The sequence below is a fragment of the Rhea americana genome, unplaced genomic scaffold, assembly GCF_003343005.1.
Source record: "Rhea americana isolate MKP2758 unplaced genomic scaffold, rheAme1 scaffold_47, whole genome shotgun sequence".
NCBI lineage: Eukaryota > Metazoa > Chordata > Aves > Rheiformes > Rheidae > Rhea > Rhea americana.
The window spans coordinates 2039555-2065223 of record NW_028186612.1 but is presented as its reverse complement, the minus strand read 5'-3'; the positions used below and the strand labels follow the sequence as shown (position 1 = coordinate 2065223).

The following is a 25669-nucleotide window of genomic DNA, read 5'->3' as shown; positions in this document are numbered from 1 at the left end:
AAGGAAAGGTGGGAGGTGCCTACAGCCCACGCTATGTACAGCCGTTCTTCTTTCAAAGCAACTCATCTTTAGCTTCCAAACAGCTAAAAGACCCTTGAGACAAAACAACACAAGAGCACTGAAGGCTCCAAGGCATCTGTAGGAACACAGTGCACTCACACCCATCGCCTTTTCACTGCGGATACTTACAATATTAAAAAATGTTTTTAAAGCTTATTAAGCCATGTCCTAAAATGCGTTAGGTTTTCGGCTGTCCTGCTTAGCCRAAATGTTTTTACAGGTAATTTCTAYTCCTTTGCTTTTGCATTACAGTTGCCCTGTATCTTAACTAGTTCTCCTCCCACTTTGCTTTTTGTCTACTCCCCGACATGTACAGACTGCAAATGTACCCTCTTCAGYCATGAGCCCTCTAGGCTATATAAGCAAAGTTTYTGAGAAAACRGAATTTAAGAATGAAGGATTAACCRGTATTTTAAACATGATCAATCTGAATCTCTGCCTGTCTCCATAAATAAATAGTGTTTCAAATATACAAGAAAACATGTAACAGGAAAAAACCTTCCAGTGTAAATTCAAAGTGGTGTTGCCAGACCTTGTGATTTGTTCCAGTATCTCTAGATTTTAATAMGTTCCAGCTCCTCAAGTTATCTCTTTACTATATATATGTATACGTGTGTGTATGTGTGTGTGTGTGTATAGTATATATAGTATATTTTAAAAAAATCCTTTGTGATTATGTTCTCTAGATCACAAGAAAGAGAAAGGGCTTCTGCTTTATGAACMGAAAACCGAGGTGAAATAGTAAGCTCATGATGGCAGAGCCTGGAATTAAACATAGATTTCAGATTTTCTGAGCTGTGGTCACATGTTTTAGGTAGAAGGCCAGTTTTCTTGTCATTATCAAGCTATTGGAAGCCCAAGCTATTTTTTAAAAATTGACAGTGCAGCTCAATAACAATGAAATAGCAAGAATGCTTGAAAAAGGAAATCTTAAAAGTTAAACCCTTGATCCTTCTAAAGTTAGTATCTGCCGAAACTGTGTCCACAGCATACCCTCAAAATTGTCCAGGAAGCTAGTTTAGAATTCATAGCAATTGCTCTATCTATCAGAAGGAACAAGAATCACAATACTGACATTACTTTCCGGACTCCTATCTTTGTGCTTGATCTGCAGGTTTTTCATCACACTTACTGACTTTATATCCCAGCTTTTCAGCATGAATCCTCTTGGCCATGAACTGCCCTTCAATCAACGCTCGTATCTCCACCTCCTTTGGAAAGGCTGAAACCTGTATCAAAGAAGGAATACGTTAAGTTAACATGAGCCTTATACAGCAGGTAATACCAAATTAGAGACTGTTTCGAAATACAGAACAGATTTATAGTTCATTATCCTTATCTTCACCTGAATCCTGATTTTAGTTCAGCCCCAGTTCTTCAATCACGTACACAAGGTGCTCCTAAAGACTCATGACAGAGAACGCAACCCACAACCTTCCTACTATTAGCAAGTCCTTCACTCTTGAAATCAGTGCATCACGGGAAGAGGTTCTAGGTTTAGCTGTAAATTCTCTACCTATTCCTCAGCATCAAAGGTTGCTTGGGAAACTTATYTCAAAACATGTAATACTGAAGTGAGTGGACAAAATTCAGATGTATTAGGCAATGTCACAACAAAAAGTTTTAATCTATTTCTGTCTGCACGTAAGTGTAACCACTTAATCTTTTCATTAATGTACTTAATTGCTATGTATAACATTTTTCTGTCCTTCTGCCAATCACAACATGAGATAGGCAACATACATGGGCAAATAACGRACTACAAAGCAAATACAAAGAATCTTTCACAAAACCTTGAGTTTTTCCATGCACTACTGTAAGTGCCTASCATTTGGATAACAGTAAGAAGTGACTATGCATTCATTTAAACRGTAGGTATTTAAGAGACTAGAGCTACACTGCAAACACAAGATAATATCAATCTCTGTTCATCTAAGTGAGGTCTAATCGACTGGGAGTCATGATTGATCAGAGACATCTGTTGAGTTTCAGTACCACCTGGAAAGCCAGACATTGAAACAATATCCATTCCTCAAAAGAAAAAAAAAGAACTTTCTTCTCCACAACATAATTTCTATTTTAATTCCAAATCGATTTGAGCCTTGAGCCTTTCATTACATACCATCAYATGGCTTATATGTTACCCAAAAACATGCAGAACAGCAAAATGAGGTATTATGCTTACATATACATTCAGAGTGAGAAAAAAGACAAAACATCCTAGCTGAAAATTTAAACACATTCTTACCAGTACGTCTGGAAATTTAGAAGCTCTCAATAAAGCTAACCTTGCTTCACAAACAACATTGATTTCAGTAAAACCATGTTTTCAAGCACAKGAAAKATTTCATAGAAAAAACTCCCTGTGAATTCTAGTGCAGACTTCATGCTGCAGATGCTCTCAAGCTATAGGCCAAATAATTCCTTAGGAAAACCATCCCAAGGACTTGCATCAACAAATGAAACTCAAAAGCAAATATCTCAGATGAAAAAAGATAATGGCAAAGATTTCAAGCCTTGACAGTACTCCTTCAAGGTTTTAGATGTTAATTAGATTAYTACTACCTTTTGGTTCTCTCTGTTGAATCTGTGAATCCCAACAGCTTCAGGAGTAATTTCCTTCACATCAAAGTAGAAACCTGTATCAAGAAAAATTAGTGTTATGTTTTCACCAAGCACAAAGTTATATTCTTATTTCAGCACATAGCTAAAATGATCATAAACATGTACCATGTACACGGGAAAACATTTCAGCCTGTTTCAGCCAGTAGATAAACATTTAATTTTGGTACAGTTCCTCCATCTACACACACAAAAAGCRCGCAGCTTGTTCCTTAACTAATTTCAAACCAGATATTCATTGAATTTAATTTTATTACTATCAATTTACAAAAATGTGCACCTAAAAGATGCCTAGAGCCTGACATGCTTAATACATCGTTAAAAATCCAAACAATACAATAAACAAGTCTGTAAAACAGCAAGCACCTACTAAAACATGCACATAGGCAAGTAGCATAGATAACACATCTTAGAAATAGTTTCAGTAGGTCCTATGCGAAAGTGAAAGAAAAAAAATGGTAGGTTAGTAAGAAGAGTACAGAAATAACGGGACACTTCATGCACTAGAATATATTTCATGAGCTTATTAGGGAGTATCAGATGTTACAAGCAGAGCTGGTCTCTGAAYAGGTTTGATGAGACCTGAAGAAATGCAGTAATGTTTTGTAGATAGATAACACTGTGAAAAAGATTTCCTTTGCACTGACAGCAAGGAGTGGTCAAAAAAGATAATCAAAAAGGAGACAAAAATAGAAGAAAATGAGGACAAGAACTAGCCGATTAGCTAAGAAACTAAGGAGAGTCTCCAAGGTTCAGATCTTTGGAACAAGAGTATCCCCTAGTCCTACAAATATTATCCAACAGCTAAAAATAGTACTGTGTTTCAGCATACATAATCCTAAATCAAGGTTAAATATTAAATATAAAAAAATAAGTTTAAATATTAAGAAAACCTGCCACTGAGTAGCAGCGTGGGTTCCAGATGGCACTACCAGGCTATGTACATCCCAGACCTGCTGCCACACTGAATCTGGCAGACGAGGCTTTCAAGCACATTTCCTCCTCCAGATTTTCCTCCTGCCTTCTCAGGTGCCTTACACACAGCACAGGACCCTCATCTGTTCACYACTCCTCATTCCTTATTTCTTAGCCCTGTTTTACTGTCATCACCCCAATCCCATCGTAGCAGGTGCCTCTGCCCAGCTCCAAACCTCTGAAACCTCCAGTGGCATCTTCTCACCCAAGAGGCAGGGCACAGCCGGCGAAGGGAGGAAGTCTCACCTGTTTTTCACTTGCTTAGCTTCCCTCAGGAACTCAGATTATGGGCTCTGCTGTGCTTTTATGTACAAACCACATCCTCAGGTAAGCCAGAGGTTATCTGAGGAGGCAGGTTATTGAGGATGACTTCCAYGAAACACACATTTGAAAGGGGACTGAGTTCTCCAAGCGAATATACTGCAACACACACTTTAAAGCTTCCAAGATAGTGTCCTGGCATCCTGGAAATCAGTAATAATATTCTAATCAACTTCCATTTTTTCCTATTATAATCTAAGGCAGCTGACTTTTGGGATTTAGATTAACTTCTTCCCATGTTCAGAAATATCTGAACTGACTTGCCTTCTAGTGAAAAGAAATTCCTGGCAATTTTAATACCCCACAGAGATTAGACAGACAACAGAAGTAAGATTCTAAAAATGAAATCAGTGCTAATCTCACAGTGTCAAGAAACGGTATCTTAAATTCACTTTTTTAGCAAATGAAGTCTTCTATGGTTTAAATATCTGGACTTAAAAAAAAAAAAAGACTCTTCTACCCAGAGCTTCTAATTTAATTTTAATCCTATTAATTCAGACCTAATACAATTGTAATGATTCCAATCCAGCCCCACAATGGTTAAATTTTAATCTTGATTACACACAGACTCAGTTTTTGGTAACTTATTTCAGAGCTATATACTACACCTGTAAAATATTACATTCTAGGAGAGAAAATAATTTAAAATTTCAAATACAGCAGTTAATTATTTYCATCATCATTTTGTTTGATTTGATTCACCTTAACATAATGTGAGAAAAAACAGTGATGAGACCCTGTGACACAGACTGGGGAAAGTGCAAAAAATTTGCAAGTCATTCGACACCGGTATCACTGCTTTGGTCACGTGCACWGCACAAAACTACAGAATAACATGCGGAGATCAAAAACATGGCAGACTGAGAAAGAGAGAATATGTAGCTACTTAAGTCCACCTTGTTTGAGTCCTCGGTATAAAGCAACAAACTCTAATGAAAACCTCCCTGAGAAGTCACTAGTTTTAAAATTCTACYGCTAAGAGGATACTAAAAGACTTTGAATTAGCAAAACAGTTCCATAAATATCATTTKCTTTCATACCATTTTCTTATTTACTGACTATTAAAGGAAAATAATATCATGACACTTATCCTGGCAAGAGAGTATTTCTGAGTACGTATCAGGAATTTTCCTTGTTCCAGTTAACTTAATGATCGGCCTTTACCATGACCCAATTAAAAAATAGGYGCAACTACCACAAAATTTTCAGTGTGCCTAAGGAAACCCGGGAATTCCCAGCCTTGCTAAGGCTCATACCCAAGTTTCCGTTGTTTCCAGCAACAGTAGACGTTAGGGCTTTGGAGAATTCATCCCAGGAGCCTGAAGCACAGTCATCTCTGATCCTCTCTCTCATCAGAGAGCCGTTCTTAAAACTAAAACACACAAACATACCATATGCATTTTCCAAATCATTTGGTCCTAGATTTTTTAAGCAATTTGTTGTTTTACTCAGTATTGCTGCTTATTATATCAGATGGATATAGCTGTTCAAAGTAARATACAATCATCTCTTCCTTACGCARAGAAATGGAGAGGGGAGGAAATGAGGTAGGAAAGAATACAAACATTACAGCACATGTTGAGGAACAGTGCAGAGATGCTGGCGTACATCTCTCCGGTGAGTCGGCTCAGATCCAGTCTAGCAGGCCATGCCAAACTCAGGCCAGCGGAACAGCTCAGAGACCTCCTCAGAGCTCCATACACAGGAGCCACAGCTCAGTTTCTGACTTACAAAGGTTTTTTGGAGCCCAAAGCACCGGAGAACATCCTGCACACACTGAAGTAGCAGCAGCAGCAGCAGCAGCAGCCCTGACTGAGCTAGCCCAGGGCTGGGTGCTGTGGAGCTGTGTTTGTGCACTGTGGTAGAAGGCTCCACTGAGAGCCAAGATGGACACCTACTTTTGGAGACTATCTACAGATGGAGCTAATTACTTGAGGAAGAAAGTTCTGTATTATGGCTGCAGAGGCAGTGCTACCATATGCAGTCACAAGTACTCTGACAGAGTTGACGCTAAAAAGCTCAACCAGAGATGACTCTGTAAGGAGCAAGAGTGTCTCCACATTGCATTTCTGATTTCAGGAACATGCTACCGGCACAGAGCCAGCTTGGGTCCAACCAGACTTATGAGCTCTAGCCCTGGGCCAGGATCTGACACAGAAAAGCACCGCAGCTGCATGTGCACAATTCATAAACTCATAAACCATGCTGGACCCTAACTGGCTCTGCTTTGAGGCACAAGTAATCCAGAAAGCAGATAATTAAAGTTGTCTGTAAAATATGCATCTGTTCAGCGTCCGTGATCTGCGCACCCCCTATGCAGTCACYTCCTAGYTCTCCTCCGTGAATCTAACGCTCCYGCAACAAACTGCGGCATTTGACTTAGATCCAAAGGAAAGCAGTTTGAATACTCTCCAGCACAGAGTTATCTGAGCAACTCAGCTGGAAAGGCACAGAAATGTCTAGAAAGAGGGCAAGGAAATCGTTGAACATGCCCATAACAGCAGCTGAATTTACTTCAGTTTTCTGTGGATAATCTGCCTGGCAGCTCATGTACTCTTTTTTTCTCCTAAGCCAGGTTAAGTCCCCTGTTTATAGCATTATGCTATAAACATACCAACATAAGGGGCATTTGGTGCAAAAAGTGAATTGTGGAGGCAGAAACAGATGGGGAAAGAAGAACTCAYATTATGAAACTCAGTAACTTACAATCAATATTGCCCTAATAAATTCAAATTCACTAACGCTGTTCCCACTGTTATCTACGGGATCCTGTACTGTACATGTAAGGCTCAACATTAAAGTTAAAAGGCAGACTTGAGCGTTCTTGAAGTTCTGAGTCACAAGAATCTACAGTTTGGTTTTGTGGCGTTAGAGGTAAGGGGTAATCTCAGGATCCTCAGGGAGCAGGTGGAGTTATCACTAATGCCATCAGATCTGCACTTCAGAGACTACTTCACAAAGTAGCTACTTTGCACATCTATTATTTTGGAATAAAGGAAACAAGGTTATTCCAACAAATAAGCAGTAGTCCAAGTGCATGTGGGGGGGAAAATGAATCAAAAAACAAAACTCTTTCAGATCCTTAGGAGGGCTGTTTCTGCGTGTTCACATCAGTAGCCCTGTTACAGTGTTGCTCATTTCTGCAGGCCTTCCCAGGAAACCCAATGTCCTGACTTCGGGTTATAGAGAGGCCGTAGGATACCATTCMTTCTTCCCTGAAGATAAATTCTGGGTTGTGATCTGTGCAGTCCAGGGGATTTAGACAAAATTTTCTGTATATTACTTGTAAATATATGCCTAAATGGTCTAACCCATTTTGAAAGTTTTTCCTCTCAAATACACTGACTCAGCGAGGGACAACATCGCTTTAGGCCATCTTTCCACCCACTTGACTGTCTAGGGACTAAAACATTCCCTGACTACAGCAGCCAAATGCTACCATGAGGATCAGTCCTCACAGCTGKGCTTCTTGAGATCTCAGTATTTTCCACATTCACAGCCTAATGTGTCCCTGAACATCACTGAGCGTTCTCCTCTACGAGAAGGGGAATCTTCATCTGCCCCCCTGGACCACTAGAATAGCACAGAAGTTACRCGGTCTGGTCAAGCTTCTGACACGTCAGATTATTGTATTTCAGACARTCATTATCCTGTACATTAAATACATTGCCTTAATTGCAAAGWGAGCTGACCCTATGTATGCAAAAAACTAATTTCATCTATTGCCATGAAAATTTATCCTCCACAACTCTGCAGTTGCCCAAATTAAACAATGCGAATGTTATAATGTTGATGCAAATGTTTCAACAATAGATTGCCAYATACTGTAGAGAATGCTGAATGGCATATTCATTATCATTTTGCAAAAGAAATAAAATACTAACATTGAGAAAGAAATACATCTTATTGATCCCAGATGTACAAAAAAAAATTATATTACCATAAAAGTGCCATATACGCTTGAGAGTCAACAGGGTTGCAGAGGATATGACCTTCTAAGGCAGGAGTTGGCTCTTGGATCCAAAGAAACAATGTGTCACTTGTGCCAAGGCTAATCTACAAGAAAAAAAAATAATTGAAGYCTTATCACAATGTGCATGGGAAGCAATATAGAAATTAGATTAAAACCATTTGTTATTACCACTAATTGTTTTTAAATTACACATTAAGTCAATTGGATTCATAGCATAGTCAGCTAGCTCTGACTTGTCACCTCAGTGAAATACACACCAGACRGAGATAGGTTTTAACGTCTGGAGCATTTGTCTAAAAATATTCAGAGTTTACTTGAAAGATTTCATCTAGCTTATAGATTGATCAAAAAAAAAATCTTGAATACAACAAACAAGATCAGCACTAATAGATTAATTTAGCTGATAATCTACGGTTATTGTTCATGTTAGCATTTTACATTTCATGTCTTTCATCTATTCAGGGATACGGATAGTTTTTCAGGAATGTGTTTTGACTTACTGCAATATCTCCTTCTTCAAGTCTCATCCCTGCCAACGATGCTGAAAGCAAGAGTCAGAATATCAAACAAAAAGTTATTCATGTAACTCAATTAGAATATGCTTCATGATGGCCTTAGCCTATATAATGGCATTTTGGTTTTGTGAAAGAGGGGCAAAGACTTTGGGAGTCATTTTGARCATAGAGTTGGAATGCTCAAGACAAAAACTGCAGAAAAGCAAGATTTTCCAGAGTTTTACACATTCAGGTTCTAAGTACTCTGGACCCTTATTTAACATGGCGCTTTAAAGCATCAAGACTCCCACTTATGTCAGACTACTGATACATGTATTACACTAAGCCRGACTTGATTCTTAGCATAAAATGGGACCTTTGGGAAATTCCAAGCTTCACCACCTCCTGTAACCTGCATGCGAAGTATAGCATGATGAAAGCAGGACAAAGCCTTCCTCTTAATTCAAACCTGGTTATGCAACTGTAATGCAGATAAATGTTTTTGCAGTCTTGAGAAACAGACTTCCTTGCTCTRCACTGAAACAGTCTAGTCTAGTCTCTAGGATTCCCAAAATTGACCCTAAATTAGCACATTCCCTCATATCGAGATCCACCCTACAGAAGGAAAACTCTTAGAGAATCATCTCCACCTTTCAGCTTGACAAGTTGCAACAGAAGTTTCTGAATCCACATTTTCCAAGTTAAAATAGAAGCAATTCATACTAAGAATAGTTTCTTAGGTGCAGACAAACCAAAATGAAGCTACCAAGAGGTAAGTGAAATCGTCTCTAATTACTAGGCAAAAGAGAGTTCATTTGTAATATCCAGCTCGTACAGTATGTCTCTACTTGAGAAGAAACAGCGATGTAAGGCTGTTAGAGAAAGGTATTAATGATGGCAAAAGTGGAGAGGCAGCACCTGAGAATTAATGAGACTGATTTTAGAGTTTTGGTTTGTAAATAATCATATCCACTGAATCATTACACATCTAATCATCTCACCTGGATTGTCTCCTGTAAATGCTACTATTTTACAGTCTGGGCTAAACCCGTAACGCTTAATATAATAAGGAGAAATGGGCCCCTAAGGAAAAAAAGAAAAGAAAAATACAGTAAAAAAAGCTGAAAAATGCAAAATAACCCTGCAATGTAAGACTGTGCTGTAACAGAGAAACAAACAGCCCCCGAGCAGCTGGGATAATTACCTTTGCATACTTAAGATATAAATATTCTAGAGAGTTTGAACCACTTTTTATTTATTTTATTTTAATTAAGCGAACCTCACAAATACCCCCCAGATTAGATTTTGAAATATGTCAAGTAAATAGTAGCATTTTAACTGTGGGTCTATCTCTAATTATTCAGATTAAATAACAAATATACCCATCTGTTTTGCACACATACCTGAATATTAACACATCGAAATTCAATGCAAATATTAATAAACATCACAACATCCAATGCTGGAATATGACCCCTGTTGTTTCAGGGGGCAAGAATATTATTGTTTTAAACCACACCTGCTAGACACAGGGAAGAAAAAAAAAAAAAGCAGGAGACGAAAACTATCCTTAAAAAAATATGAGGGCATGTGTAAAGTTTTGGTATTTTCCTTCTCTTTTATAAAAGACAGGCACTGCAATCACCAGTTAGCTATTTTACTGGTGTTGAATTCAGAGGGATCAGGTGACACCTATCTACTCTCACACATGCAGCACCTATAGCAACAGCTCTTCCTGTGCCGAGTAGTAGGACGGAATTAGCTCTTACTTTAAGAGACCTTCAGCTTGATTTGATTTCACTGTTACTTTATGCGAACTGAGGAGCTTTAAATATCCAAAATTATTCATAAAGACCAACCGTTTAACTCTACAAATGGTTTAAAACAAGGTGACTGTTAAGAAATGCAAACGCTGGGTTCTATTTCTGCAGTATTGCATGCTGTGCATCGCTCTGCAGTGAGCAGATGCTTGTGGGCACACAGGCAGGGGGAAAAAAAATACAGATTTTATCACTGCAGCAACTGTCAAAACTTCTGTCTCTGTACCCCAGGACACGCAGGAATCCAAGATGATCAATGATGAAAGCCATAACAGACATCAACGACCAGTTTTCAAAGACGTCTGCTCCTGCTCTAGCATATACATTCAGAGCACACCTGGAAGTATTAAATGAACTAGCATTGCTCTGAGGATAACTGTGCGTGCACACATGCACAAATACATGCCACGGAAGTCCCACTAGTTGAACTTCCAGCAGAAAGCCCAATTTGTTCCAATGACAATTTATCAACAAGTCTTCTGGACAGGTACATACCAGGACTGAGTGGGATGGCACAGGGCATCCGAGTTTCTCCGCTAATCCAGGTGCACAAGCGTCAAGGCAAGACTCTGACCATACCTTTTCACAAATCTTCAGCAAATTCATCCCAGAACCTACAAGACAGATCACAAGAAGCACCATAGGTCATCACATACAAAACTAGTATACAGAAAACAGGCTGTATTGCAACAGATAATTTCACCTTGTTACATGCAACAGAAAAATTATAGATTAGTATTTTACATCAAAATAGAATGATTTCAGTTCTCCTAAGCATAAGTAATACTATACAGGTATAGGTCTCTGGGTGGTGTGTCTCTATGCTAYTCCTACCTTTGAGTATAGTATCACACCAGCATCTAAATTCAGGCTGGCTAATCTTCCATACCAATGCTTCCTTCTTCAGAGATGAAGGAATAAAATCAAATTTTCAAAAGTAATCTCTAAGGCTAATTTGGATAGTCCAGCTTTAACTATCAAAGTCACRATTTTCAGAAATGCTGAACAGCCCAAATGAAATCTGCAACAGCTGCAAATGTGCAATACCTCCACAAAGTAAATTTAGTGAATGAATTACTGGTTGCTCTGGCTTACTGACTGTCGTGGCCACCTAAGTTCACTCTTACTAGATCTGAGRGGGGTTGTGCACTTTTATTTTAGCTTCTCATTGCATTGCCCTCACTATTTTATTTGCACTGCTCCTCTTTATAAAATTAACTGAATTTAGTTAGATGTGAATTGCTCAGATATGGAGTGCTCATTCTTTCCCATATTTCTAAGATGTCTTTAATTGCACATTTCATTAGACTTGAAAAATCTGTACGTGTTTCTAGTTAGTACTGTTCTGGGACAAATTAGTCTTATTCTGGGTTAACAACATTTTCATTTCAAAGACCATTTAGCCCATGACTTATTTATCTTGGAAACACAGCCACAGCTAAGCACTGCAGAAAATCTAGAATTTACTTCAATACATCTTCAACTTTTTTAAACCACAGAGATGGTGAAGCTGAYCCAGTACGCAGGGGACGTGGAATGAGGTGCAACCCCCATCTCGGCCAGCAGACCATCAGGCTCCAGCAGGGCTCTTACTCTGAACCCAGGATAATCCTGCTGCACACTCCACATGCACACACTGCTGCTGGTTACACCAGTGCAAATGCTGAGGCATATTCCAGCKGAGGCACTGGAATAATCCAGGCCAAACAGCAGGAAATTCGGATTATACTTAGCAACACATAAAATAAAATTAACTTCATTAAATTCAATCAATTAATCACATTCACACAAATTAAACACACTTAATAAATTATGCACTMGCTAATTGGGCCTAAAATGCAAAAGCAGTAATTCAACAGAGCTCAAAGCGCAACATGCCTCCCACRGGCAAAAGGTGCAGTTCCCTTTGCTGCTGCCAAAATCACTGCCACCAACGGGAACAGTAAAGACGGGAAGACTTATTCCAGCCTCTCTCCATTCTGCAAATGAGACCACCCTTAAAAACAGCCACCTCCCTGCTCCCTGGGTAAACACTATCCGCACTTAAGGGAGGTGCGAGCAGCCTCTTCCCACGCCTCTAGGGAACACAAGTCCTTCTACCAGGAAACATGCAGATCTTAAGAGTTTCCTGGAAAAGTCCCTAGATTAAAATGCCAAGAATCCTGATTTAATTACTCAGTGAGCAATAAAATCTTTAAATAAGAATTTTATTAGAAGGGTGGGCTTTTTTTTTTTTTTTTTTAAATAAAAACCCTTCGCCCTCCCAAATTAGAGAAACATTTAACCGGAATCCTCCAATGCCATTTTGCAAGATGTAAGTGTAGCTCCCAACCTTTCCTGCATAAAGGAGACAAAATACCAACCTTCACAACTGAAAAGTCTAAGCTTTTAAAATACAGAGACAACAGTTCAGTTGCTTTGACTCACAGATACAGTTACACAGAGGCTTTAACATGACTTGAAAAAAGAAAGRTGCGCTGATTTACCTCTCTGTCCAGAACTCATTGAAAAGACAGAAAACAACTATTTTACAAGAACTATTAACCTATTGGCCTGGATATATCTTATCTAACTTCAGACACTTGCATGAGACTGACTAGGCACTGGAAAGAAGAAAAAAAAAAAAAAACATAGCTGACTGCTCCCTGGAACTGCTTCTCTTTCTGCTTTGATTACACCGGGAGTGATGGAGAGTGCGTTCCCGACTTGATCGCCTCCAACTACGATCCACCCTGCTTCTAGAAACAAACATCAGTTAAAACACCTTAAACGCTCTGCTCTAATTTAAACGTTTAAAATAATCTGAGGATTAAGGAGGGGGTTAAGATTGGGGAAAAAAAAAAGAAGAAAAAAAAAAATCTCGAAGGCAGCCCTTTGACTTGCTACTCCAAGCAGATACTCCATCAGAACGAACAGTGTCAATAGCTAAGGTCGCAGTCTAGTGAAGATTGAGGAAAGGCTCAATACGTGGATGAAYAGGATTCAGTATCTCACTGCAAACATCACTGGCTCTTAACACSGAACGGCCAGAAACACAATCAGGACTTGATAATACTCACTACAGACACAGAAATTCAAGTGCTTCAAGGCTGGAGAAAAACAATTGCATTACAAAGGCCAAAAGACAGAGACTAATTGGTTTTATTAATCAATAAACAAAAAGATCAATATTTGAATGTGTTCATAAACAGTTAAGTGCATCCGTATTACGGCACTCTGGGCTGCCTTTTCAGCGAGTTAAAATCCTCGGTGGTAAAACTCTCCTGACACCACACAAGCTACATTAGGCGCAAATTCAGCCCGCAGCGCTTCCTTTCGAAAAGGCTTCGGTTCAAAGCACCCTTGTTTGATAGACCAACAAAAACAACTATGCGAAGCTACGATTTGCCTAAGGCTCCTAGAAAAGCATTTCAGAAGATAAAGCTTCTTTAGGTCAAGGGTTGAAGAGCTGTTATCAAGGTGTTTTCTAAAAGAGAGAATCCCTCGAATGTTCAAGTTGTTTAGGTCCCAAACATATCTTACTTTTAACAYCTGTACAATATCAATGAAAATCATTCTCCGTTCCACCAAAATGTAATTTGGYTTTGGGGGTGTTTTGTGTTTTTAACCAATCACCAGGGTGCTCAGCCATTCACAARGAGAGATTTGAGTCCCATGAGATTGGACCTTTAAGGAAAAATCGTGAAATTGGGTAACACATTTCCGACAGTAACCTGCAAACTTAGAGAGACAGGTTATTGTGCAGAGCTAAACAATTTGACAGGGTCTTTTAAAGATGATACAACCCAAAGTTAAACCTACAGAAATGAGGAAAAGGTCTATTCTCTGAACATTATTTTGAGAGATGCATTTCAAACTATGATATACAGGTGCAACATAAAAGAGCTAGTGAATTGCAGATCACAAGTGACAAGAAAACAAGTTTTTAGTTGGTTCCAAATAACTATTGCATATGTTATATTTTATTACTAGAATTAGAATTCTCTCTCATTATGTTAACAGCAAAAGAGAACACACAAGACAAAATACAGCTTACAATGCTGCAAAATCTTTTATCTTGTAAGAGCAGAATTATAATGGCCTGCTTAATTCTCTTATCTTTTTTTCACACATTTAATAATCTTACAACCTCTGAACAGTAGCTAAGATTTATTCAAGTTATTTAAATATCCAAGGGTGTAACAGAATTAAGATCTCCTAGGTCTTGTTTGAAAAGAAAACACAATATATTTTCTATGAAAGGTTTCACTTTGCTTACAGCTTAAAATGTATTGTTTTTCAACTAAAAACAGAAATTGTCATTTCCAGAAGTGAAGCAGCACTGTTTTCCCCACTTGCTTCCAATCAGAAAAAGCAGAGATAACGTTACAAAAAGCCAGTATTTTTAATTCTTACTTCTTAAACATTTCAACCAAAATGAACACTTCACTTTCACTGAAAAATCATTTTTTTCTGGCAAATATATCAGTCAGTTTCTTTCTGGAAGATCTCACCACCTCTATTTGAAATACAGTACATGGAGCTAGTTCAGTAAGGTGCTGAGTAGCTGAAGTGCTCAGTACTGGGGTCTGCTGAGGAGCAAAGTGCAGATCTTCAAAGAGTTATTGTTGCCAATAATACACAAAAAATAAAATGTAACTGTGAAAATACACGGCTAACAGAACAGGACAAGACAACAGATGTAATCATCGCACGATTGCTTCAAAATAAGCATGAATTGTCTTTCAATTTTTAAGGTCTCAARTATAAATGGGAGAGTCGATATTGAATAACTTGTCCATGAGCTAAAATTGAGATGTCTTGCCTTCTCCTCTGAGCCTTGTTGGAATAACAAAGGAGGAAAAAAATGAGTTGGTCTTCACATRTGAGTGTCAAATCTGGCTCTATAATGCAAAATTTCCTTGGAGAGCCTTATTATCTACCCTTTCAGCTCTGAAATATATCTTCTCTTAGTTTCTGAGCAGAATCAAAATGCTATTTAGAAATAACATCACAGCTCCCAGGAAAAGGGTTTCCTTGTAATTGCCATTTAAAATTGCTATTTAAAAGCTGGATACCTGAGATAACATATAACATAAAAAAAGACATTGGCCTGGTCACTCTTTTTTTTTTTTGCCTTTGTTCTGATGGATAGAGAGAGATGAAAGATTGTATTTTTTAAATGGAGTTTGGGGATTTTTGCTTGGTTTATGGTTTTACCCTGGCTCATTTTGAAAAGATATTTCTGTTGCAGATCCACACTCCAGCGGGGAGGGAGGTGGGATCACAACATACCTCTTGTTCACATCTTGTGCAACTCAGAGCAAGATAATCAAAAAGCAAAGAAAAAATAGCAGAACTATGAAGTCTAACAAAGAAACCACAACTTTTCTATGCTTTTAGAAATTTTCAGCACTCCTTTTGCATCCTGAAGTAATAAAAAAAGGGTACGATTTCATTTAAAAGTATTTCCTGTCGATCCATTTTATAGGAATGGGAATTACAGCACGATGAGGATAAATAAGCAAAGTTGACAGCACTATCGAGAGTAGCAACAAACTCAAAGAAGTAACTTAGCGTAAGAACGAATGACCTTGTCATTAATGTTTGAAGACTGAAAATAAATGATAAAGACCTTTCCCTTCCCTCACTCCATTTAAGATGTGGATGAAGAGGAAAAATCTCCTTGTTGGACTGTCACTAGCAGGAAAGGCCACACACTTACCATCACTGTAATCGATGGGTGCATAAGCTCCGAGAAAAAGGGAAGCTGCAAAACTACTAACCAAAGAGATTCTCTGAAAGAAAAAGATAGTGTGAGACAGTGATTCCCATCAGCATTCCCTTCAAATAAAGTAAATAATTAAGTAATTGGAAGGAGCAAATGTTAATAGATGCTTAATGTTAGGTACAGAAAGCACACACACACACAAAAAAAAAAAAACAATTAGAAGGATTATTCTGTTCTATATCTTCCTGTCTAAGGAATACAGCAGCTACCAATCTAGYGGGAATCCCACGATAAAAGCTGTTAATGGTTTTGCATTCTGAAACATGCAAAATACACTTACGGTATTAACACATTCCATGTCATCAGGAATTAATTCATGACAGTGATGTATCTCTCAATCTCATTTCAACAAAAAACACTTACCAAAAAAAAAACAAAAAAATCAGTATGTTGACAACGGGGGAGAGGCGCAGAAATCATGCCCTGCTCAATCCAGAGCACAGACCTGCAGGCTTTTTGGTCTGAACTGTGGTGAGGCTCTGCTAGCAGCACCTTTCCATCAACTCTCACCTTCCTCCTGCCCGTGACCTCTTCCCAACCCAGGCCCAGACATCCCAGGAGTTACCGGTYGGCAGCAATCAGCTTTGTGCTGAATCACTACCTGTGGCTCAGCCTCGGGATATTTTTCAACAAAGCATTAAATCCTGGCCCCAAAAYGCCCCCGCCGTATGGCACAAAGCAGGGATCCTGCAGGAACTCGCTGCCAGTTCAGATCTGCTAGAGAAACTGCCAGGATCTAGTATTGTCCATGTCCCAGGAGCGGGCGTAAAAGCTGACAAATTCCTTACTGCGTGCTCTAATTCAAAAGAAACATGATCGTCTCCCAATAACTAATCRGGATCAAATTTCTGCTGGTGGCGTGAGCCCGCCGTGACAGGGTTTGCATCAGCGACCAYGAAACCACTGCTTCACACGGCGTTCAGAGACTACAGGCTGAGCTTCTCACCCAACCGCACTGGTCTTCTATTTGTTTCATGCCATCCTCAGTTGCATGAAGGTTGTACAACGAATAGATACTAAGAAAGGAATTTTTTTTTGAAAAAAGGAACTATTTTCCCACGAAGTACAGAATCAACCACAGAACTCACTYCCCCACGAAGTCACCTGTTTCATGCAGGGGTGAGGTTTTAAAAAACACAGAAACTTGATCAATGCTATTAAGAACTGTAATAACACAAAACACGAGCGGCTCGCCTTCGCGTGTCAGGATGCCTGGCCGATTCTAACCACAGGACAGGAGCCCTCCCTTCGCTCACGCCATAACGCATGGAGCTCTCACCGTGCTGCGAATCAGAGCATTTCGGTCCCTGCCACATACAGACTCAACAAACTGAAATAATAATGAAATTGATTGCTGATTTTTAAAATTCAAAACATGAAGAAAACCTACTACACGGTGTAATTCATTTGTAATAATAGAATCAAAGTAGCCCCTCAAGGRGAAAACTATGAAAAAAGTTTAAAATCAATTGCAGTTTTTCTTCCTAGGCACATCTGTATGCACGCCAGTTATGCAGAGCAGAACAATCACATTTCTGCATGCAAACGGCCAATTCTGGGTGTGAAAAATTCAACTATGTGCTTAATTACCCCATTTCCAAGTGTTGGAACTGCTGTACGTACAATTTATTACCATTCACATRCCAGTCCACCTTTTAAAACTTCTTCTACAATGGTCAGATTCAGTGGATCCAACTGATCCAATTGTACTAAATATAACATTTGAGATGGATCTGATGCTCGATTTTTATCTGCCTAACACCTTATAATTTAACAAAAATATAAATTTAAAAAATCATCATTCCAAATTTCAAATTTAATCTTAAAATCAAATATAGGAATCAAAATACTTCTCTAGCAAAAAATTATCTGATATCTCTATGAAATTCATTTTAAAAGATTTTAAACTGTGATTTCCAATAATTACATTGAAATTGAGCCAACCTCAGTTTGCATGTAGACCTCAGGATTCTGGCTGTAAATCTTTGCTATCTGGTTTCCTGTAAAACGCTGAGAAAGAAATGCAAATGCTTAGAAACACAAACCCTAAATGGAGTCAATAATCATTAACTCTGTGTAATGAGTTCAGTACATTGCACTTTGGATATTTAATTTGCCTGATGCATGATGAAAGTCAGCGCACAGCAGGCAATCTGCACTAAGCAGGCTATAACGCATACTCTCATTATGAGAATTTTGCTCACCTTTTCGAAAAAAAGCCTGTGAAAAAGTATTACTATCCATAATTTACATTTCAGAAATGACAGTTCAGTGGAATGAATCACACTTATTACATGCACAGAAACACACACAACTCAAATGCTGCCTTTAAATCCTTAAAAAGGTTTAGGCTACCCAACTATGCACCTCTCTGTGAGGAAGGTGAATGGAGCAGGCAGGAAGATGCATACTCAAGGAAGTAACTCCAAAACAGGCTAATAGCTAAAAGATGATTGTTTTTCATCAACGTATTATATCAAATAACAAAATAAATAAATAAAGACCTCCTAACACTGAATGTTTGAAGTTATCTGATTGCTTTTAGTAAGTTAAAAATAAGAGGTCAGTGTGTGTGTGTGTGTCAGTGGCAAATAAAGTCCGATTGCAACCTTGGCCGTAAGCCACAGATGATGATTCAAGAGCAGAATCAGCAATCTGGGAGCTTAGAGCCTTATTCTGTTGAACTAGCAGTAAAACCTACTACCCACGTGCTGGGATGCCTGGAGGGCAGCCCTGCTTCCACTCCGTAACGCACCGTCCCATTTACAAGAGATAGAACTGTCAGGAAGAGAAGAGTGACAGAGTATTCTCTGATACAGTCCTGAACTTCTGAAACTCTCTTCTCTCTTGGGTCAACAGCTGCTTGTTAGCTTAAGGGAACACAGAAAGGCCAATCTTCTAATTACCAAAGTTACCCAGAGCAGTGATCCCCAAATAGGGGATCATAACCCCAAGTAAGCCTGTAAGATTTACAAATTGGATTACCAGCCCAACAGAAATCCAGCTGCACAGGAGATCCCAGGGAGRACCAGTCCTGCGCCTGTAAGCAAGGCTGCCAAACACTGTGTTTGGGACTCACTGACCAAGTGCAACAGCTCACCCTAGTCACTATTTCTGCATCGCTTCTGGCTGCACATTTTTCTAGTGCTTTGCCTAGCTTCATTTTAAAATTTCCAAAGACCAGAATTTCCACATCTTCCTTTGCAGTACTGCTGAAAAGCGTAATTTCATCAGCGTTCCTTCAAAGGCTTGGAATAAGACCTCCCCTTYCACACATTATCTGCCGTGATACCACAGGAATGGCACAACCGTTTCTATCGYGAGACTCTACCACGGACTTCTACTCTCTCCTTAGTTGCTTCTTACCTCATAGGCTCGAGAACCAGTGATATTAGCTAGACGTTGTGCTCCTCCAACAGCTTTCTCCAGAGAGCTGCACTGGGAAGCTGTACTAGAATCCATCCAGATGGGGCTGTTACTGACAGAAAAACAATCCTGAAAWGAACAATATTCTTTATTAGTAAGACTAATCTCTAAGAAGTCCCTACAGGAGACAGAACAATCCTGCAGACTTAGGTAGCAGCTCACAGTTCAGCTCSCTGAAATGACTTCTGTACAACTCCATACAGCTACTGGGAAATGCATATTGGACAGCATGTCGGTCAGGACCCAAACTGCACATTGGAGAGGAGCAACAGGCTTCATCTGCTGTTCTCTCATATGCCCTGCAGCATGGCATGTTGATGCCAGCTCATGAGCCGGCATCTTCATATACTTTTTTGGCAGCCCAGGTCTTGGGCCTTTTTATTCAAGTTTAGCTCCATTCTTTTGCACTTCTCTCTAAACAATCAGATTACTTTTCTCGAGTTACACTAACAGATTTCCCTCCAATAAGTGACATAACCTTTTGGAAATGCATCTGAGACTTWATATACACCACTAGACAGCATCTTAATTCCACTCCCAAGAGTTCTACACAAATGAGGTATTTCCCAAATTAATCATTTAACAGATCAGTTACACCAAATTCTCCACTTTAACCTACAAATGTTCTTTCTGATGTTGAAGTAAGGACCTTCAAAAGAAAAGCTGATTTCTCCTTATATTTTCTTTTTCAAATTAAAGTTTCTCAAGTCTACGTTCAAAAACTACCAACCTCCCTCCCCAAAAAATTCTGAGGTTCAGCAATACAGTCGCTTGGAGTTTCTGTTGACACAGCATGACACTTCCATCCTTTCAGAGGTAAGTGTACACTGGTCTTTTTATGTATTTTCTAAAGAAATCTCAAGCATTGAAAGGAAACTCAGGCAAGTCTTGTCACAATTAGTTTTCTGTAAATACAAATACTAAAAAAAAAAAAAAAAAAAACTACAGTATGTCTACAAAAACGTTATGTTTACTAAAAGAACAAACATGGTTTTATTCTGACATAGAAAGAGTCTAGGATGCCCACAGGCACCTTTAAGTTTTTAAAGCAGTGTATACTGCCATTCAGGAGACAGGAAAAGTCAAAAGCCCTGAAGCTGAAGGAATATCCTGTATATACCACTCAAACAAGAGAAAAGGTTTGCAAGGGAAAAAGCAGCACGTAAAGATCAGAAAAAAGACATTGCAGCTCTCCCTTCAGAGCTCTCTTTTACGCATGTTACCTTTAGTATATGATGCAAAGGCAGCTCAGATGATGCATTCTTTAAAACCTCAGCGCTTCCTTTTTTCCAATACACACTCCCGTGTTGCTGCAGAAAGTACAAAAGCAATACAGAAACGTAAACTGGAGATGGTCCCAGGTTGTCAAGTTCATATTCTGATCTGATTTTCAAACTCTAATGGAGAGAAAACTCTCTCCAAACTAGGACGTAAGAAATGCACCTTTTCAATTTAAACCAATTGCTTCATTAAAAGACTTCAAGACTGAACAAAGTGTATATATACTAAACCAGCAAAAGTAGGAGTCAAGAGAAAATAATGTTCATGAACGATAGCAGTCTCCTGTTGTTACACTCCTAATCCACGGCACTAACTACTTACTCCAAGGGCTCTTTGAGTTGTAKCTAGGGCTTCACAGTAAAGACTGCGCTGTGCTTTTTAGCGTAGCCTCCAGGTACTTCAGCCACATGCCTGCCCCAGTCACTCTCGCAACCAATAACTACTTTCTGGACTCTTATCTATTAGTCATAAGTGTCCAGGCAGCACCAAGGCTGCAAGCAAACACCACCACTGTAGTTACTTCAACCCACATCTGTCAATGTCTGCCCTCATAACAATTTTCGAGGTAGTTTTTCTGTTTGAGGTATTTTGCCCACTACWGACCTGCTAGATAATGCTGAGAAAGTTATTTAAGCTCCAATCCTMAGACATCTTCCTAAAACCAGGCATCACTAGCTGCTGAACTTTAGGCCACCCAAGGCAAACTGTAAAGTACAATTCGGTTGCCCACTAATGGTTCTGATGAAACTAAATGTACACACAGAACCCTCTGGGCACAGAGCACCCAACACACACCATCACAGAGACATCGCTCTTCCAGTTCTGCTGACCTCTGAGACAAGTTTGTCCCTTCTTTTTGGAAGGCACATCCAACAGTGCATCTTCACTGTTTGTGATCTTCAACACAGAGAAAAGGCTCTTGGAAGAGAAAAGGTAGAAGGACAATACTGGTTCAGAGGTGGCTGCTAAATGAAATCCTTTGTACCTGAAAGAATCTGAGTACTACAGAAAGTTATCACCCTCAACTTGTTGGAGCAAGAAGAAAATAAAAAGGAATATAAGCAGTTTTCACTTGAGTAAACTGCGGTTACCTGTTAGTCCCTAACTTTTGTTCCACTGAAGAATTCATAACAGAGCCTTGATACAGGCTATGATTTCCAGTCACTTAGCTCAGACCTTTAACTGAAGTTAATGAAATGCAGAGATCAAAGCAACTTTGATTAGTTAGTCCCAGAAATATCGAGATTAATAACCTCAACCTAGGGCACCTAAATTAGCTTATCACTGCAGTGCTGCCTTCACCCTGAATATCATTTTACAGATCTGTTAAAGGTTGAAAATCTTCCTTTTCTCACTAGCATGCTAGGAAACTAGCTGACGGACTAACTGTAAAGATGGGCTTTAAAATCCTCAGAAAAAAAGCTATTACGCATTATAGATTAAATCTTACCAGGCAGCATAAGATGTCTCCTTTGCATCAGACAACCATAATTTGGCTTCCATTTTTCCTAGGATCCCAAGATCTCTATCCTAGCTGACAAAACCTRAGCTCAATAGGATATTACTATCCCTTTAGCAAACTGCTCCTCACTACTTTTCCTACTTCATTTCCACAAGTACCTGGCTATGCCAAAATTCAAAACGACTCCAGTCTGCAAAACCATATTAAAATCAGTCTGTACAAAGACTTTGAATAACTAGAAATTAACTAGTTATGCACTACACTCTAAACAACTGTAAACCTCATCCTCTCTTCCCACTACCTTCTAGAGACTGCTCCAATGCACTTCACGTTTAAAGTTCCCTTGGGTAAGATGCATCTTTTAATGGACAGTTCCACAGAAGCTCTGATCTTACYTGATGTCTTTATGGTCTTCCACAATAAAGTTTAGTAAAATGGATCATTACGCCATATGTTCTGCTGAAGAAATATAGCAAGACTGAGTTTTGTCTTTATAAACTAACCTGACCAGCACCAGACAATGCTCTCACTTGAGAGAAATTAAATCCAGAAGACTTCATCTTTTCCAAAAGCATATCCAGAGCCTACAGAAATAAACAGAAACAAGAATGACTGTAATAACCCACCATATTATATGCACTCACAATCCTCAGAATTAAAGAGTAAATTCATGTCATCACTGGTAAGAGTTCTTTGGCAGATAATGAAAAAATAGCTAATGACTATACACTTCTCGAGAATTTGATAAATTAATTTACTAAGTCTGAATTTACTGAGTCTATAAAAGAAAACTTGAATCACACRGGGGAAAAGAGATCTTAAACAAGACGAATCATAAACAACCATTCTTTAAAAACTAACCAAGAGGCAAGATTTAAAGAACTGCAGTTCATTAAGAAGCCAYTTTTAAGAGTGCCAGACACAAACACAATTATCCTTTTCTGTTCTTACTTCTGGAAATCCATGAAATCTTTTAACAGTGTGCACCCCATCCTACAAGACCCATAGTGTTCTAAAGGCCACTGACCTCAGTGTGAGCTGAAAACTCAATCTTTTTAAGATAAGGTGCGAATTCAGATGAATTTTAGCACTTCAAAAACCTAGGGTATTTTTTTTTTCTTTCTGTCACATATTAAATTTTAAAACCAAACATTAATCTATCTTCACATAATCTGGTYCAGGTCAGCAATTCTCTGTATTCCTTGACAAAAGAAACAATGTAAGACTTTAAAATTTCCCAAGAAATGTATGCTGATCATATATCTATAYCATCATCTTATTAATTTAACAATTACAAATGTTCCTGTTTATTAGGGTTCAAAAGACCAACTGTGACCAACGCACCACAGCTTTGTGGATCATCAGCTGGRACTACGGTGGATCACCAAGAGGTGCTTCTGTGACCTTTTAAATGCCTTAGCTATTCAAATCACTCTAGTAAGACAAGTTTGTGCAGTACCACGTGAGACCAAGGGTTGCAAAATCTAGCTGGAAGCCTGCTTTGAGAACAGGAAAGATTATCTGCATTTCAAAATAAACATCAGGAAAAGTGACTGTAAATAAGTGAATAAAGTGTTCTTTAACCATTTACCACTTCAGATTATCAATTGGTTAGCAAAGTTTATTCTACGACACTGCAAGCAAGCCGGATGTTGCAAAAGCRCAGAATTAAGCTTGGCAAAGCTGGAAGCGTCTCTTTTTTCGCATGAAACCAGGAGAGGAGGGGAAAGGTATAGTATTTCTCAAATGAGGGAACTTCAGGAGAGGGTTTTTCACGCATAAAATGCTATAGAAAGTGGAGAAAACCTCAGAACTGTAACAACTTCCACTGTGTTTGTTGATAATGTTAACACTTGCATCCCATTTTCCCTTTCAACAGCACCAAGGRAGAAGTCAAATCATATACCTCATCTAGTACAGACAGCTAACAGTGAAACTGGTTCATACCTTAACCCACATCAGCACAGGAGAAGTGACTGTTAGTCTGTCACTGTGAACATAGGCTCCACCTTGAGTCCTACAAAAAGACAGTATTTTCTCTTGGTAAATTCAGCAATTCTTTTTTCCACCAAGTACAGTTCTTTAAGTTTACTAATAACCAAAGAGAGTTTTTTTTTTTTTTTTTTTTTTTTTTTTTTTTTTTTTTTTTTTTTTTGTTAAGAGCAAGGGCAGGATCAATATCTGAAACCTGAAAAGTTGAAAGTCAGATCCTTGAAAATGAAAATAGAGATGTTTGACGTAATTGCAAAGAAAATAATTAGCAGTGGAGGGCTCTGATCCTGAAGTAAGATCTGTGATAGGCCCTAATGCTGACATAGTTCACGGGCTCACCTAAGTCATGGTTCTCTCTTAGTTTCCTAACTTTCACTACTAGCAGCTTGAATCTACAAGATGAAATTCAATTTTTGCCATTAAACCATGAAGTAAATAAAAGTTCTTCACGGAAACCTGTGAACATGGAGGAGGAAATTTGAAAATTCCAGCCTATAAACTGGAGAAAAAAGAATACTCTCACCTTACATCCTAATGCGAAGATTTGAACGCACTAAGCTTGTCTCCAGGCGCCTTTTAAAAGTCCCACTCGCRCCATTTATTTGCCGTTCTCGTGGCATCGCACCCTGACACAAAGGCTCGCTACCATCGCCACGTATGAAACAGGAACACGGCGTGAGCTTTTTTCACGGCTCCACGCATCAAYGGGACCACATAGGGCAACGGCCCACCACAGATCGCCAGAGTTTCAATTTATATTATCCAACAGAATTTAGGAACAAAATAAAAGACTTACCTAAATTCTGGAAGGTCTTTATCAAATTGAATATTATCCTCATAAATGACTCTCAGCTGCTCATCAACAGCAATGACTTTCAGCTAGAAGAAATAAAACAGGATGTTAACAAATAGCATCCAGAACAATAATTAAATTAAATTCATCTATAATTCACTTCCCACAGAYGAAACGGGAAAGGGGACCGCTCCAATCCGTACAGCTCGGTGCAAGTACGGACACAGGCTTAAACGAAACAACCCAGGACGCGACACCGCAGCACGTCACCCGTTCGGCAAGAGTTGCGGGGTGTTTGCTCGCATCTTCCTCCCGCCTCACTGCAGAGAACGGGCTAAGGAAGTGGAAACACCTCGTCAAGCCCTGGCGTGCCCCACAGCAACCAGTCTGTGTCCAAAGGCTACAGCCCCCGCCGCAGCTAGGCGGGGAGCCCGGCGGGCCCTGCGGGGCAGCGTCCCTGCGCCCCGGGGCAGCAGCCCAGCAAGCTCGGCCGGCACACGCCACCGTACCCGAGGCGGGCAAAACTCCCCGGCGCCGAAGCTCCCCCAGGCTCCGCTATTATTATTATTTTGCAAACATATGCTAGAAAAGCACAATGAAATTTTCCTTCCTCTAATGCTTTCTCAGATTTATTTAGTGAAGAAGAAAAAGGTTAAGAGCCTAGAAGAAGAGAGGAGGGG

The 25669-nt window shown here is 39.2% G+C and overlaps 1 protein-coding gene across 1 annotated transcript in view; it reads right to left on the bottom strand.

Annotated features, from left to right (window-relative positions):
• XYLB (xylulokinase) overlaps window positions 1-25669 on the bottom strand; it is an 82907-nt gene that overhangs the window by 55674 nt on the left and 1564 nt on the right. The window contains exons 2-15 of the mRNA XM_085316418.1: window positions 24993-25075; window positions 24152-24221; window positions 22708-22788; window positions 20685-20771; window positions 19402-19530; window positions 17980-18045; window positions 15970-16042; window positions 10761-10879; window positions 9447-9528; window positions 8452-8492; window positions 7919-8034; window positions 5235-5350; window positions 2626-2699; window positions 1193-1289 (exon numbers count right to left, since the gene is read on the bottom strand). Of these exons, the coding sequence (XP_085172544.1) occupies window positions 1193-1289; window positions 2626-2699; window positions 5235-5350; window positions 7919-8034; window positions 8452-8492; window positions 9447-9528; window positions 10761-10879; window positions 15970-16042; window positions 17980-18045; window positions 19402-19530; window positions 20685-20771; window positions 22708-22788; window positions 24152-24221; window positions 24993-25075 (1234 nt within the window). The remainder of the gene's footprint in view (window positions 1-1192; window positions 1290-2625; window positions 2700-5234; window positions 5351-7918; window positions 8035-8451; window positions 8493-9446; window positions 9529-10760; window positions 10880-15969; window positions 16043-17979; window positions 18046-19401; window positions 19531-20684; window positions 20772-22707; window positions 22789-24151; window positions 24222-24992; window positions 25076-25669) is intronic.